At 38.4% G+C, this 17,838-nt stretch overlaps 1 protein-coding gene across 1 annotated transcript in view; it reads left to right on the top strand.

The window, feature by feature from the left end:
• Nucleotides 1–1,109: 1,109 nt before the first annotated feature.
• Nucleotides 1,110–17,838, top strand: part of NOS2 (nitric oxide synthase 2) — a 44,415-nt gene continuing 27,686 nt past the window's right edge. The window contains exons 1-10 of the mRNA XM_075850819.1: nucleotides 1,110–1,220; nucleotides 6,384–6,456; nucleotides 8,262–8,384; nucleotides 9,253–9,401; nucleotides 10,742–10,904; nucleotides 11,395–11,486; nucleotides 13,428–13,569; nucleotides 14,239–14,378; nucleotides 15,618–15,792; nucleotides 17,277–17,378. Coding sequence (XP_075706934.1) covers nucleotides 1,111–1,220; nucleotides 6,384–6,456; nucleotides 8,262–8,384; nucleotides 9,253–9,401; nucleotides 10,742–10,904; nucleotides 11,395–11,486; nucleotides 13,428–13,569; nucleotides 14,239–14,378; nucleotides 15,618–15,792; nucleotides 17,277–17,378 — 1,269 coding nt within the window. The 5' untranslated portion in view covers nucleotide 1,110. The remainder of the gene's footprint in view (nucleotides 1,221–6,383; nucleotides 6,457–8,261; nucleotides 8,385–9,252; nucleotides 9,402–10,741; nucleotides 10,905–11,394; nucleotides 11,487–13,427; nucleotides 13,570–14,238; nucleotides 14,379–15,617; nucleotides 15,793–17,276; nucleotides 17,379–17,838) is intronic.

Raw genomic sequence — 17,838 nt, 5'->3', positions numbered from 1 at the left:
GAAAAAACAGATGCCAGTGACAACTAAACCTTCGGATGTACTAACCCATAAAAATGTCCATGTTATAGCAAATTACAAACGACATGAATTGCTATGATAGAGCGGGATAACGTTTCAATTTTGCAACTTAATATTCACAACTCTGTACTGAACATGAAGAGAAAGTCTTTATAATTCTAGTCATTAATCTGCAATATCTCCTGCGTGTGAACTTTACATGACGGAAATAAGTTACCAACTATGCAAATATCCTGTAAGGTCACATATATTGCGGGCAAATTTCATGAATCACACTAAAGAGATGTATCATATTGATAGATGTTACATTACCGTCCTTAGGAAAACAATTAACTGTAGACTCCTGATGCCATGCACCGCTGCGGCAGAGATGAGTTTGCCATTTGGCATGATGTGCTGAGATACAAATATGTATTATCTGTGGTTTTCCAGAGAACTACAGGTAAACCCACAGCATTCTGATGACTCCCAATCGTTTCTAAAGATATTAGCTCTGCTACATCCGTAAATTCAGTTTCCTTGTAAAAGAGAGTATGTAGCTTTTTATTAGAACTACAAGTTCCAGCGTAGCAATATACACATTTTCTAGCATCAGATGTAATAAATAAATGTCGACCTATCGTGGCGCCCTATTTTATGTAGTACTACACATAGCCCATAGCGTATCCTGAGACTAACACTTTTGCCATGTCTCTCCTTAACCCTGATTTAAGTTTAGTTTTTATCCCATTTCCAGTATTACACATATGAGTTTTTTGGTCTCAAAATTAACCCCTAGATAATCTATTTGTAGAGCTAACACATTGACAGACAAAAAAAAGTTACTTGTAGGAAACCCCTGAACTGATGATGATCTTTTTAGTATAATATGCTGTTTGCAACAGCCCAATAAATTTTGAAGGTCATGTATTTAGAGTGCAGAGGATGTCGCTCTCTATAACTGTGAGAAAAAAAATGTTTCCTGGACTAAAAGCAGCGTCTTTTTTTTTTTTTTTAAAGCCAGGTCCTATTTGTTTATCCAGAAGACCAACCCCCTGGGGAGACTTTTTTTGCACCTCGTGTACGGTCTGACTTATCACTGATACTTGAACAATGATGTGCCCATGGAAGCTGCTCATGAAATCTGGAAACATTAAGGGAAAAAAGTCGTATGATGTAACCGATCTGAACAACAACCTGCCGGAGAATGACAAACATCTCAGGTAAGGAGAATGTTCCTGTCCTATCTCTTCGCTCTCTTCATCCGATCCTAAGGATTTTACTACAATTAGAATTCTCCCAACTGATCAGAGTTTTAATGACCATCTTGTACTGAAATTCTTCTCTATAGTAAACTCTCCAATGATATTTTCTAATGACAAGGTATATGCAGAATATTGCTAAATCTTGTCAAATGTATTACCAATGACTATGCTTAATTGCTAATGACAAGACAATGACCTCTGTATATTTTGTGTTTTTTTCATCTACTTTGGTATTACATTCTAGTATAATACATTACCTACCGGTCGTTGCTAATATTTTAACATTCACTAATGTCACAGAAGATATATAAGCTGGTATGACCTGGGCATATTATATGTTATGCATATAGTTTTCTATGCAATAGATATCTAATTGAAACCTAGATTTACTCAGTTTGTTATGACACTTGTACACCTAGAAAGTCAATCAGACGTGCCAAAAAAGTTTGATCAATGAGGATTAAGCATCTCATTTCTTATTCTCAGTGAAGAGCTGGCAATGTATAGCTTGTCACTCACCATTGAAATGACTAAGGCCTGATTTACACGAGCGTGTGCGTTTTGCGCACGCAAAAAACGTGGCGTTTTGCGTGCGCAAAAGGCACTTAACAGCTGCGTGTGTCATCAGTATAGGATGCGTGGCTGCGTGATTTTCGCTCAGCCGCCATCATTATGACACTCCGTTTGGAAGTTTGTAAACAGAACAGCACGTGGTGCTTTTCTGTTTACATTCAGAGTTTGACAGCTGTTGCGCGGTTCACGCAGTTCGCACGGAAGTTGTTCCGTGCGGCATGCGTGGTTTTCACGCACGCATTGACTTCAATGGGTGTGTGATGCGCGAAAAACGGCGAAATATAGAACATGTCGTGAGTTTTACGCAGCGGACTCACGCTGCGCAAAACGCACGAACTGTCTGCACTGCCCCATAGACTAATATAGGTGCCTACAACACGCGTGAAAAGCACGTGCGTCGCACACGCGTATATTACGCTAGTGTAAATGATGCCTTAGGGTAAGGGTAGGGCTCCATGGTGATATGGGTCACCCGTGAGTCACGGTAAAATTATTACAGACTTGAATGTTTCCCTATGTTGAAAGAAAGTCGCAAGTGACCTTGAAACCATGGCAAGATATCTGACATGGTTGGATTTTTTGCAATAGTTGGAAGGTCCGTTGAGATTTTTTTTTCCATAGGGAAACATTAAATATGCACGTAAGTCATGATAATGCTGCTATGTTACTGCAACTTGCTGGTGACTAAATGTCGCCATGGTCCCATAGCCTTATGGAAACCTCTATGTGAGAGCCCACCCAGATAAAATGTCCCAATACATAATATTTCCTATTCTGTTAATAAAGTTACTTGCTGAAAACCATTTAGTGGACACTTATATTTAGTACATAAAGAATTCTATGTCACAGAATATGAATAATTCTTGACATTTTATGTGATCACTTATCTGTACATTGGAGACAATATTAAATTCAAAAAGCCGAGGGGTCTACTTGTGAAACTACACCCAGGGCAAGTACAGGAAATCTGATACAAATCCTCCCTAATAGAACCTGATACATTACACGATAAAGTTTATAGATAAGTAAGTCAGAATTTATACTTCTTTTGACTTCTATTTTTTATAGACATGGCATATAACATTGTACTGAATATATTCCAACAAGCCGTGTGTCTGTATGTACAGTACATATTATGTTCATATAGGCTGCTATGTAGACCTAGGCAAAAAGCCATTCGTCGCCTGGAAACCTTGGACCTGGAGATCTACAATAAGGATCAACTTTTACAAGGACAGAGTCATAACAATTGCAATGTTGTGGGTAGAAACAAGTACTGGACATTTACATAAAGGGGTTCTCCACTTTGGACAATCCCTACTTTTAAAAGAGTCCCTTGACAATTAGCTGATGACAAAGTGTCCCCTGATAGGACCCCCAGTGATCAGCTGTTATCTGTGGTGAAACCTGGCAGTAAGTTTTTAACCCCCTACAGCGCCACCACAGGGGAAATTAAGCATTGCACAGTCAAATCAATGTGTTGATTGTGTAATGTAGGACAGAACAGGTTCTCCAGAGCGTGAGACACTTTTTGTAACTGTTCTCCACTCTGGCATGGAAATGAGGACCCTGAGCAGAGGACCCCCACCCCTATTAATTCAGAGTTACCTAATAGGGTATATGAAAATGGCTTTTCTAAACTGGACAGCTCTTTGACCCTAATGCCACTACTCTATCTACATTCCCTACCCAATTTTCCATCTTCCGCACTTTCCCTAAAGTAAACCCATATATATTACTCACTATCTAATTACCCATCAAAATTGGTACTAAATTAGCAGACCTGCTACTATTAAAGTTGGACATTTATGGCATATCTACATGATTTTTCTTAGAACTCCTATAGAAGTGAATGGGATTTGGAAACAACATAGCACAGTAAGCTACACTGTTTCTATAGCTTCCGAGTTCAGGAAACAGAGTATCATGCTGTGCTACGCTGTTAAGAATTACAGGGTGCATATTTATGTCAGCCACACATATACTGAAAGATGCATGAAGATCACTCCTATGTGCTCAGGCATTGCAGGGTTAATAACAATGGCAGCCATATACGTTGAGCAGCGTTATGCAACCTTTTTTGTATGGCTTGCCAATGTAAAAAATAAAAAATCAATGATGAAGTGCTCAGTGTGCCATGCATACATGAACTTCGTATAAGACAAACTGTTACCACGTATGTATCATAACTCAATTAAACAGTATATTTAACTTATATTTCAGTGTGACCCTTGTCCCTGACATTCTTTGCAAAGATGATCCCTCTGTGGTGCCAACTAGGCTACTAAATACCAGCTGGGGAGGAGCACATAGATAAGACTGTGGCTACTGAACACCAGCTGGGGGGTGCACAAAGGAGAGACTGCGGCTACTGTAGACCAGTTAGACGAAACTGCACACAGTAGAGACCGCGGCTACTGAACACCAGGTGGGGGTGCACATAGGAGAGACTGCAGCTACTGAACACTAACTAGACTAAACTGCACACAGGAGAGACCGCAGCTACTGAATACCAGCTTGAGGTCGCTGTACACATGGGAGCGACTACTGAATACCAGTTGGGGAGGAGCACATAGATAAGACTGTGGCTACTGAACACCAGCTGGGGGGGGGGTGCACATAGGAGAGACTGCGGCTACTGAACACTAGCTAGACTAAACTGCACACAGGAGAGACCACGGCTGCTGAATTCCAGCTTGAGGGCGCTGCACACAGGGGAGCGACTACTGAAGACCAGCTTGGGGGCACATAGGCGAGAGCATTGCTACTGAACACCAGCTTGGCGGGGGGAACATAGGAGAGACCACGCTACTGAACACCAGCTTGGAGGGTGCACATAGGAGAGCTGTAAACTTTTGCTAACTTTTTCTTTTACAGAGCAGTTATTGAACTCTATCCTTGTGGAGCTGATTTACAGGAGAGAGCAGCGCTTAATTATGCACTTGTTGACGCTACACACCAGGACAGAGAGCAGTGCTGCATTGTGTGCATTGCTCTCTCTTTTGAACAGCGCCATCAAGCGTATAATGAAGTGCCGCTATCTCTCGCTGTGTTCACCGCTTCCAAGCACGCAATGGTGCTGGTCACTGGGAGAAGGAAGTGTGCGAGCAAACCATGCCCCAAGTGCCGTCTGTGGCCCCTGTGCCATAGGTTGCTGACCCCTGACGTAGAGGAAAAAAAGAGACATAGACGGTTACCCCTATGTGCTCAGAGATTACAAGGTTTATAATCCCAATAGTCATATATAAAGATCATAAAAGATAAAAGTACTAACCTTTCTTCCTGTGGTATTCATTCGTAATTGTATAATTCATATCTTTATGGTGATCATTTTATTATAGAAATATAGAGGAGTATGTAATAGGAGGAATGCTGATGATGCTGCTGGTTATTTGTTTTCATAGATCAAGATATTTTCTCCGTTTTATGTGTCTGCGATCCTTTTTTTTTTTTTTTAAAGGGAACACTGCAAAGATGAATAAGATGGCCATAGATTTACAGTAGGATAACTGGCAGTCAACATTTAGCAGACCTTACTCCCCCATTATCAACTATGTTCATCTCGTCCAAATGTACATGTTATTTCAATCAATTTGGAGATATGAGCAGCCATTTTAATAGATTTGGAGACATGTGTATGGCCAGATTTGCATTAATGTTGGTCTCGGCTCAGTTAAAACCATGACCTATAAGGGCATGTGGAAGTCATTAGCCATTAGCCAAGAGGGAGAGCCATTGCAAAGGGTGGATCTATCTCTGGAGAACTCGGTGCAACCATATATTACAAGGTCACCCATTGAATTCCATGGGTGCCTTGTATTTCTACAAACTTTTCACAGGAAATATATATGCACTGATCACTGGAAGTTTATGGCGGTCAAACCCCTGAAGCTGTGGAATGAATGGGGGCTGTTCTGATTGGATTATCCCTTTAGCCGCTACCATATATTAAAAGGGTTGTCACAAAAAGTCAACCCCTTTCTATATACCCTATTAGGCCATATGGACATCCTAGAGGAGATTGCTTGTGGACATGGCCCGTCCATGTATTACATGGCTGTCCATTCATGGGATATGTATAGTTAATTGCGGACCCGCAGTGATCAATGCATTGTCCATACAGGCTTTTGTCTAAAAACAGGTTTTCTTCATGACACATATAAATATATAAACAGAGTATTTAGAAATTTGCTTCCTAGGCTTATGACACATCCTGTTTATGACTTTTCCCGGCAATGAATAAATGAATTACTGGTGTTCGGTCTACACCTCAATTCATTTATAGTAAATTTCTTATATAAGAGTTATTGGATAAATCAATTGCCGACGTGTATTTTTTTTTAACTGGCACCATTTAGTCAGCCTTTCACATTATATTATGTTACGTGACTTCGTAACGACAAAGGGGAAGCTACAGTAGTAACATATGTAAATGTTACCAGAGATAAAAGAAAAATATTTGAATAAAAGTAAGAAGCAAGATTGTGTCTATGTCTGACAATATTACTGCTCACAATTAACCACTCAGGATCATTTTATTTTCTAAAGTTCGTTGAAACATGAGGATGTCAAATCCAATAGCAAAAAAAGTGATATGGCCGAAGTTAAAGCAGCATTAGAGGTAGGTACTAAATGATCACCCGGTTTTTAAGATAGTTGCTGTAGTTGGAGGCACTGATGCATTTTGTCTATGAAAAAATGTTACATATATATAAAAAGTCCGTAAAATAATAATATTGTTTTTTTGCATCTTGAATATTAACTTATAAATTCTGGAAAACGGAAACTGAAAGATATTTTTATGCAGTCATTTCCTGTGACTAACATTTGAAGGATGAATCTTGGTACTATCGTTGGTGGTTAGAGAAACTTTGGGACTATTATTTACAATGTAGAAATTGTGGTTAAGCTAACTCTTTCCTATTTCAGGGTTGTGGAGGCCCTTGGGGAAAAAAAAAAGTGGGCACCCCTCCCCATTAATAGTGACGTATCATGCATTGCAAGCTGCTCATATGCATTAGATAATTGTCAGACAATGATGGCAGGATCCGCATAAATCGTATTTATTTGGGGGCAGCCTAACTGGTCCTTCATGTTTGCTGTTGAGGAAATCAATAATCGAGGATGATGTAGGTTAATATGCCTGATACTTTGTTACCTCGAAAGTAAGCAGATCTGAAAGTGCCTGGTAGTCACTTATCCTCTCATTCCTATAGCAGTAAACATGAACACTTGACCACTTAATTTCTTATTGTTAGAGCCTATTCACATCTGTCCAAGTATGGACAGTGATGTCAGGGGCTTTCAACTATGGTGTCGCCAGCCCCAGCATCGGTCATGCCCTGGCTGGGGATTCCAGGACTGGAGAAGCTGTTGGCATCACTGTCCATATATGGACAGTGATGTCAGGAGTTTTTAACTATGGAGTTCCCGGTCAGAGCACCAGTAGCAATCTGGCCGGGGTCTCTGGGACAGAAGAAGTCCCTGATGTTACTGTCCATATATGGACAGTGACGTCAGGGGCTCCTCCACTCCCAGAGTCCCTGGTCAGAGCGGTTTCGATGCTCTGGCCGGGGACTCTGTAGTTTAAAGCCTCTGACAGGTTCTCCCTGTAAGAGTGGAATTTTCAGCCAGAGCATCGGCAACGCTCTTGCCAGGGATTCTCGCAGATTCTCGCATTACAGAGCCCCTAACGTCACTGTCCGTATATTTCCCAAGACAGGAGTCCCTGGCCAGAGTACTTGCGATGTTCTGGCCAGGGACACTATAGTTGAAAGTCGCTGACATCACTGTCCATATATGGACAGTGATGTCAGAGGCTTCCTCGGGCTCAGCACTTCTATTAGTTAATTAATGAATTCCTATACATTATGCCATTACAGTGGGATGCCTCGGTGCCTTCCGATGTATACCTCCAAGGGAGGGAAAAAACGTGATGTGAACAGGCCCTTAGTAGTTTTATCAGATGGGGTATTGCAGCTCTGAACAAACAGAAAGGGGTTTTGACACATATGTCTTGCTGATGGAAGCATAGAAAGCATTTAAAGGAACTGAAAAGTTGAGGTGGTGGAGGCCTCTGGGCAATTGCCCTCTCTATAATCCAGCCATTATTTCATCTATATTAAAAGGAGCTCAGCAATTTACGGTACATAGCAGTACTACACATTTGCCAATATTTAACATCTTCATATTTGCACCATTTTAACATTTTAAAAGAACATAGCCCACAATAAGAACAAACTACATCCTGATCCACCCTCATTCCACCCTTATCAGTTTAGCCACCCTAAAATTCAAGTGATGCTAATCTTACTCTTCAAAGGCCATGTCCCACTCCTGATGTGGAAATTGGGACAGTGTCACAACAGGGAAGGCTTTTTATCTTTCATTTAGGACCTTTCTGATAATTGTATTTGCGTATTTCAGAAGAGTGCATCGGAAAACCATGGACATTTATGCAAAATAAAGGCTTGTCCCAAATACTTCAAGATAAAAAACTATGAAAATGGAAAGATTTGGCAAGACACATTACATCTCAAGGCAAAACAGGTATACTTTACTGTACCAAATCTAGCAGGAAAGATGAATGCTTTTGTTCAAATGCATTTTACATATCAATTCTTATGAGTTTTAAGTACAGCATATATTTTTGTGAGCACCAAGTTGGACAGCTCACTACAAGGAGAGTTGGATTAGGGCCATGGGGTTACCTACCGGTCTTTCACCCCTGGCTGTGCTGTTGATTCTTCCCTACTTATATGAGTTCCTATTGTAAGAACTTCTTGTTACATTTTTCCTTTCCGTTAAGAAATGGGGAATGCAGTTCACGCTACATTATAATTACATTAGTGTTATTACTAACTATATCTGTACTTTCACCTCTTGAAACAACCATTGTATTATGATTCTATAAGTAAGGGCTCTGTAAGCTAGAAACGCATAAGCGATTTTTCCTGTACAGATGTAGCCGTCTTTATCTTGACTTTTAACGCAATAAATACACAGTGGCAAGATCTCTTAGCTTAACTTTTTCAATGACTTTTGTTGTGTGATATCACGCTGCAGCAAGTTATCACAGTCAAGATAAAGATAGCTACATCCATATGTGTTTTTGTCACGTTTGGGGTCCCCAGTTGTTTTGCCTAAGGCACAAGTCCTTCTATTGGCGTTCCACATATGCTTAGTGTAATCATTGTATTAGTCTGTAAAATCTGACCATTATTGATCGATTAAAGACCTATTCAGCTTTTAAAAGGTTGTTTGGTTTAAGAAGTCACTTTGTCAATACAGTTTCATGTAACTCCAGCAATCCAAAATATATGTCTTTAAGAAATAATGAACAATTCATGTTATCATGTATCTCGTGTAGTGTTCTGATGATGATAATAATGTTATGAATCACAATTTCTTTTTACAGAACCTCAGCTGCCAATCAACTGTTTGTCATGGATCAATAATGAATCCTAAGTGTTATACGAGAGGTCCAAGGGATAAGCCAATACCTCAGAATGTTCTACTACCTCAAGCAATAGAGTTTATTAATCAATATTACAAGTCTTTCAAAGAGTAAGTCATTGTTATGAGTAGTTTTCTACATTAAAGGCTGTAAACCTTTGATCGGCGTATGTTTTTTTTTTTATAAACAGGTTATTCTGTGTGTTTGGTGTAACCTTTTAATTAGACTTTATTAAAAATTTGTTTTACTTTTTTAGATACAACTGCTCTGTATTCTCTATAGGATCCACCTGTAATCTGTCACATCTAAGTTATGATAGATTACAGGTGGATCCTGCGTGTCAGAGACACGCAGGACCCGCTTTCACTGACCACGTCAGTCTCTTGGACCGTATGTCCGAGCGTGTTCGGCTCGTCACATAACTATGATGCTAGAAGCCCGGCTCCCTGCACTGTGATCGGTCCGGGAAATGCTTCCAACATGCGGACCATATAAAACGGACCGAACACGGTCATGTGAATTAGGCTTTAGCGCTACATACAGCGGCTGTGTATAGAGAATACAGAGCAGCTGTATCTAAAAAAGTAAAACTAATTTTTAATAAAGACTAACCTTTTTACCTTTTAACCAGTGTGTCTGACCTTTTTATAAAAAAAAAAAAATGGCCATCAAAGGTTTACATAGCCTTTAATATTCCTGGAAAGTCTATAACATGCACAGTTAAATATACATAGTTTAATCTATAATAAATATAAACAATTACAGAGGTGTAACTTGAAGCCCCAGGGCCCCAATGCAAAACCTGTAACAAGGCTTCCACCTACTATGCGCCATTTATAATTGTGGTGTCTTATATAGCAGAGAGAACTTTGAGCACCCTTAGGCACCAGAGCCTGGGTGCGGCTGCTAGCCCTGTACCGGTCTACTCCTACACCTCAGAATAATTTTATTTCCTGTAAACAGCAGTTTTTTCATTTTCATTTGGCCTTTAGGCCCAGTTTATGCAGTTTTTGGTGCTGATTTTGGTGGAAACCGCATCAGAATCAGCGCCAAAAAACTGCCGAAATCGCCTCCTATTAAAAAAAGTGGCATGTCCTTTCTTGCCACGGTTCCGCCTCTGACCTCTCATTAAAATCAATGGGGGGCAGAAAAAGAATTTTTCGTGGCGCTTTTTGCCCCCAGTCCTCAACAGCCACAGTAAAAATCCCTGAAGGAATTTTGAGGCAGATTTTTTCTGCCTGCAAAATACTCCGTGTGAATTAGGCTTTAGATTACTGCGTTATCCAAATAAATAATACTATTGGGCTAAAGACCTTGTGAAAAGATATCTGTCAAAATAAACAAAACCTTTAACTAAGCAACTAAGCCTTTCAAATCAAAATCTATTTCATCTGTTTTAAAGTTAACTGTAGAAATCTTAAAATATATTATTTCTCTCCATTAATTTTAGGCCCCAAATAGAAAAGTACCTTAACAGACTGGAAACAATCACCAAAGATATTGAGCTTACAGGAACCTACCAGCTAACGTACGATGAGCTGATTTTTGCAGCTAAACAGGCATGGAGAAATGCCCCTAGGTGTATAGGGCGAATCCAATGGAATAATTTGCAGGTACGTAGAAATTTGTAGTACTTTTAGTAGATATTTTACAGCCTTTTTAAATATCCCTATATCATCAGATCTTCTATGGGAAAATCGCTTTGATGGGTTCCTAGAAAGTACCCAAAGATGCCAACAAAAGTTTAACAAATGAACATAGGATATATCTAGTATAACATATACATTTCTATTAGTCATGTGATATTTATGCCTAAACAAATTTAAAGGGATGTTCCACTTAATATATGGTTGAGTTGTATGAGCATCTGAGACATATACCAAGTGTACTAATAGGACAGCTGCAGGGAATCAGATTTCCATGTGTTTGCTGCCCTCACCCTGTTTACCTATTACACAAATTCCTTCTGCTTATAGAAGGAACAATTCTGATTATTAGGAATTGCTTTATATCTATTCCCTAATACCATATGGGAGATTAACTTTTTTATGTATTAATTTATACAAAATTCTACGAATGACACATTTGTAATTTACATTCAAGGTGTTTGATGCCCGGAACATCAAGACGGCTCAAGAAATGTTCCAGCTTATTTGTCGCCATATAAAGTATTCCACGAATGGCGGCAATATAAGGTATTATTTATATAAAAGTTTTTGTTTTTTTTGTATTTTTATTAAAGTTCTACATTTTACATCCAACTTTATTGCACTGTCCTGGTAGGTGAAATATTTACTATAGATGGAAAGTATGAACCCGTCTTTCTAATTTCCTCTCTGATGTAAAAAATATATTAAATAAATATTAAATATTAAATATGATAATTAAAAATTTATTAATATTACTTACTGCAAAAATAGGAACTGTCCTGGTTTAAGGGCCGGACTGGGACATAAAATCATCCCTGGCATTTTAAGGCACACAGGCCCACCTGCTGTCCATGCAATATATTTGCATGGTTGCTGGCCCACATTCAAGCTATACAAAAACATTGTACATTGTTTCCGATTGTCCTTGAAATGCTGCTATCCTGTTGTGCTAGTCAGATATTTCACAAATTAGTAAGTAGTCTAAATAAGTACATCCCACAAAACTGCTTAATGGGTGAAGCATGTGATGGGCTTTATGTATACACTGGTCACAACTCTGAATGCATTCCACACCCCCTTTCGTTGCCACTAAATTACAGATAAGACTATATTGACACTTGCATTGTGACTTTAATTCATAACAGAATCCACAATGTATAGCACCGGCGCCCAACGGTCCCCATTGACTTACAATATGATACGTCGGGTTTCGGCATGGCGTCCGTCATTTTGAAAAGAAAGATAATGCTGCATATAGTTCTATTTTTCCAATCAAATCTGACGGAGACTGGGTCAGAGGCACCAACGACGATGTGAACAGAACCTTGTTTTCCTGTAGCTACTGATGGTGTTGGTTTACTGCATACAGTAATAGAGAGGTTGGCACTACTGGGCAGCTTGTGTATGCTAGGTCCAGTGACTGCTTAGTGGCTCAGAATACAGCAGCCATCTTGCTTAGAGACCTAAAGTGAATAGGCTTCAGGCTGTAGCTATACTTAATAAGAACTGTGTGGGTGGCAGCCAGCCACAAGCCCATCATGCATTTGCCAGAACTGCCAGATGGCCAGTATGGCCCTGACTGGTTTGATACCACACTATACAAATAAGGAAAATAGGTTAGCATACCTAACTGCTAAGTTGCAGCAGTTTGATACTCTTGAAGGCTATGTATGGAGTAGTAGACAGATGGAAGGGAGTCGGACTGTAGGATCATACAGGTTGTTTGTAGTCTGTAACCATGGAAACACATAAACTGCATATGGGGCTTGGGCAGTGTGTGGCACTATCTACAAGGGACATCATGACACTATCTACAGGGGGCGGTGTGGGGCACTATCTACAAAGAGCACTTAGTGTGGCACTAGCTATGCTGGTTTTTACGCTACCTGTAGTATTCAGCACGTATCCACTAGCCCAGCCCTTTATAATAGAGCTTGTAATATTAAGGGCTAGGCTGGTGGATAAGTGCAGACAAATACTCGTAGTGTAAAAAACAGAGAGTAGCGGGAGCGTAGTGAAAATAACTTTCTTCAAAAATTATGCGTTTGTAATCCCCCCATTTAAAAATCTTTTGTTTGCCCCGATCTTGTTACGTAATGTCCTCTTCTCCATTCACATTCAAAGCTGCATTTAAAATTCAGCTGGCTCAGTCAGCATTGTTCTGACAGTGCTAACTGAACAAGCTGATCTCCTAAAATGCAATGTGCTCTATTGAAGATGTAGTGATTTCTGTGTCGGACTACTGCATGGTGCCTGGTGTAAACACTACCACAATCCAACACAGCACGTTATTCTCTGCATAGACACAGCACCAGCAAGAGACTGTTTGGAAATGAGATATCATGCAGCCTGAGAACCAACAGGAAACCAGTATCCTGATCTTTAATAAAATTCTTACATCTGCCAACCTGCAAATGCAAAATGACAATGATTTCATAAGACTGAAATTCTATTTTAACTGCAAATCCCGTATTGTCTTCCGCTCAGATCTGCGATTACCATATTTCCTCAGCGTACTGATGGGAAACATGATTTCAGAGTCTGGAACGGTCAGCTGATTCGATATGCAGGGTATGAAATGCCAGATGGGGTAGTCATTGGGGACCCTGCCAGCATAGAGTTCACAGAGGTATGTGAAGAAACTCTGCACATGTGAAATACATTAGTAGTCATCATATTAAGACTGGATTCAAATGCTACGGATTTTCACACCACAGATTTAGCTACAGCAAATCCTCAACAAGATCCACTTGCGTTACATGCAGATTTAAATGTGGACTTGCTGCGGATTTCAACCTTTGGAATACAAAGGGTGAAATCCACAAAAAGTCAGAAGGCAAAAGTCAAATCCGCATCAAAATCCACGTGTGGATTTTGAGGTGGATGCGCTGCGGCCAAATCCGTAGTGGAAAAATAAGCCACGTTTGAATCCTCCAAACTTGTTCTCTGTACTACAACCATGGAACTATACAAATAAATTTGTGTGATCGGCTACAGCCTTATTAATTGTTCCTAATACAACTGTCTAAGAAGCAAGTGCTTTCATTAGTTTCATAAGGAAATCCATCATAGGTTGAATATTAAAGTGTAGCTTGGAAATTTGGATACAGTACATTGATTAAATATTGTGTTATATAGAGCTATAAAGCCATAGAGTTATAGACTGCAGTTTATAATAGGACTGATCCGATATATAAAAACGTGGAAGATGGATTTAGCAAAGGGAAATACTGAATACTGATAAAATAGAATTAATAACCTTATACATTTTATAATGCAATGTAAACTATTTTTCTAGCTTTGTGTACAGCTTGGATGGAAGCCAAAATATGAGCGGTTTGAGATTCTCCCTCTGGTACTGCAGGCAAATGGCGAGGACCCAGAATTATTTGATTTACCGCTCGATCTAGTATCTGAAGTCATAATGGAACACCCAAAGTAAGAATATAATAATTCAGATCACTCCAAAAACAAGGACACATATTTTTGTATCATTTCATGTCCAGAAATGTAAAAATAAAAAAGATAGATGTTAGATAGATAGATAGATAGATAGATAGATAGATAGATAGATAGATAGATAGATAGATAGATAGATAGATAGATAGATAGATAGATAGATTAGATAGATAGATAGATAGATAGATAGATAGATAGATAGATAGATAGATAGATAGATAGATAGATAGATAGATAGATAGATAGATAGATAGATAGATAGATAGACAGACAGACAGACAGACAGACAGACAGACAGATAGATAGATAGATAGATAGATAGATAGATAGATAGATAGATAGATAGATAGATAGATAGATAGATAGATAGATAGATAGATAGATAGATAGATAGATAGATAGATAGATTAGATAGATAGATAGATAGATAGATAGATAGATAGATAGATAGATAGATAGATAGATAGATAGATAGATAGATAGATAGATAGATAGATAGATAGATATGAGATAGATATGAGATAGATAGATAGATAGATAGATAGATAGATAGATAGATAGATAGATAGACAGACAGACAGACAGACAGACAGACAGACAGATAGATAGATAGATAGATAGATAGATAGATAGATAGATAGATAGATAGATAGATAGATAGATAGATAGATAGATAGATATGAGATAGATAGATAGATAGATAGATAGATAGATAGATAGATAGATAGATAGATAGATAGATAGATAGATAGATAGATAGATAGATATGAGATAGATAGATAGATAGATAGATAGATAGATAGATAGATAGATAGATAGATAGATAGATAGATAGATAGATAGATAGATAGATAGATAGATAGATAGATAGATATGACATAGGAGATAGAAAGATAGATAGATAGATAGATAGATAGATAGATAGATAGATAGATAGATAGATAGATAGATAGATAGATAGATAGATAGATGGATAGATGGATAGATAGATAGATATGACATAGGAGATAGAAAGATAGATAGATGATTATGATTATTATAGATGACGATTAACCGCATGATTTAGAGTTTCGATATGTTGTACGCGGGTTCCTCCAAATAATTACATTAGAAATGTATTTGTTGCAGTGTGTAATATGTATTGTAATATATGATTTAAAAAATCTGCTAGCATAGCAGCATTGTTCATCTGTGTAATTGTTGGTCTTGTTTTTGAAGGTTTGATTGGTTTAAGGATCTTAATCTGAGGTGGTACGTTCTACCTGCAGTTTCCAACATGCTGCTTGAAGCTGGGGGCATTGAATTTACAGCATGCCCCTTTAATGGTTGGTACATGGGGACAGAAATTGGTGTTCGAGACTTCTGTGATGTTCAGCGCTACAATGTTCTAGAGGTAATGTTTGTGCTGAGGGTTGAGGTTAAGGGTTAACACTTTCATTTTTAGAACATTAGAGAGAATGAAAACTATGCAGAAATGACTTGAGTACTGGTCATGGGAAAATAGTCTAACAGGAACTGACCCGTAGTCCACCCATTTCTTGTGTACTCTGAAACTCATACTGAAAATAAGTTGTCAGTCATTATAATACTAAATAGTTGTGTCGGCTTGGAAAAAAAATGAATAAAGCGAATTGGTTCAAAATAAACAAACTCTGGTTATCAATGCCACCCCCTAAAGTACATTATAATATTTACTGAAGATGCAGTCCGTGAAATACAGTTTGGCCATTAGTATAGACATCTATCATATACAACAACTTTAAATGTTTATAGAATGATTGTTGTCAAGATATATCACACATTAAGTAATAGGTTATTTCCATTGGTGTGCATGTAAATATTACCTGGACTAGCGCTGTATCTTTAGGAAAACTTACAGAGACCCTCACTTGTTATTTATGGACCCATATATATCAACCTACAGGCTAAAAAAAGCTGCGGGACCAACCAATATGATTAAAGAGGACCTGCCATCTCTCCTGACGTGTCTGCTTTAGTGAAAACTTGTATTCTCCATAAAATAACAATTCTGGAGCATTTTGTCTTAGAACTTTGCATTGTGTCATTCCTCTGTTATTCATCCTAGAAATGTATGAATATTTTGAAAACTGGAGATTACTAATCCCTTTGTTAAAGTGGCGTGTCCCTATACAGTCTGATAGTGTCAATACTGATTGGACGGTATCAGACTGTGTAGTGAAACATCGGCAACTGGTAACACCCAATTGTCAATTTATTCATACATTTCTAGGAGGTATAACAGAGGAACAGCACAATGCAAAGTTCAAAGAAAAGGTGCTCCAGAAATTTTCTTTTATGGGGAATACAAGTATTTGCTTTATAAAATTATTTTCATTTATAGTAGGTGGTACACTATTCTATATACTTGCATGCAGTATGTAATAGTGACATAAAGTACCCATAAACTGTTGCAGACAAAACATAGTAATGACACTTGGTAGTGGCCACATAGCAGGTAGTCCTCATACATTATAGCTCATAAAGTAGTGCCAATACTTCATCCGTGTAGCCTTAGGTTTTCACTTGCATGCAATTGGACAAATTCTATATCTTCACGGTAATTTTCAAAGTGGTAGAGTATGTGTTAGCATATAGAGATCAAACCATTATATATTTGTATAAGTACTGTGGATATTCATACAATGTTGTAAAGCACCCAAATATTCCTGATGGCTGATGTCAAATACGGCTCTCAAGAGGTTTATAATCTTCTGCCAATCAACGCCATATTTTCTTGGCAAGACAGAATTAAATAAATAATCACTTATCATAGGTGTAGATCGTCTCAATCACATACAATTTATTTGTATCTACATATAAATGCAATATCTAATATGTAACGATTTGACGTTTCAGGAAGTGGGAAGGAGGATGGGCTTGGAAACTCACAAACTGGCTTCTCTGTGGAAAGACCATGCAATTATCGAAATTAACGTTGCCGTTCTATACAGCTTTCAGGTAAGTTCTGCTGTCATAGGCAAGTTCAAAGCATTGTCTGTATGTAGGTATTATGGGCAAATTATATATTTTCCATAAAAAGGAAGATTTATTGTCACTGTATAGTTTAGTGTTAGGTTTTGTGTAACAGGACGGTGTCAAAGAAATGTGTTGTCTATAGCAACCAGCCTTCATTCCATAAACTGCAATTGAAATATTGATAGATGTGAACTGTGATCGGTTCCTATGGGTATCAAGACAAAGCAATTTTTTAGTTGAGGTGGTTTTGATACATGTCCCACCTATTGATGGCTAGAGTGTAACTCAGTCTCTCAGCCCAAAAGGATGGCTCGAACATTACTCCAGTATTATTTAACCAGCGACACTTATCTGTCGTTTTTGCCTGACATCATAGACACAGAATAGTGTTCTGGTTATACTCTTCTAGCAGTCTCATTGGAATACTGCATCACCTTTTGAG

The sequence above is a fragment of the Rhinoderma darwinii genome, chromosome 2 (assembly GCF_050947455.1).
Source record: "Rhinoderma darwinii isolate aRhiDar2 chromosome 2, aRhiDar2.hap1, whole genome shotgun sequence".
NCBI lineage: Eukaryota > Metazoa > Chordata > Amphibia > Anura > Rhinodermatidae > Rhinoderma > Rhinoderma darwinii.
The sequence above is the reverse complement of the archived record's forward strand: the minus strand, read 5'-3'. Positions and strand labels throughout refer to the sequence as shown.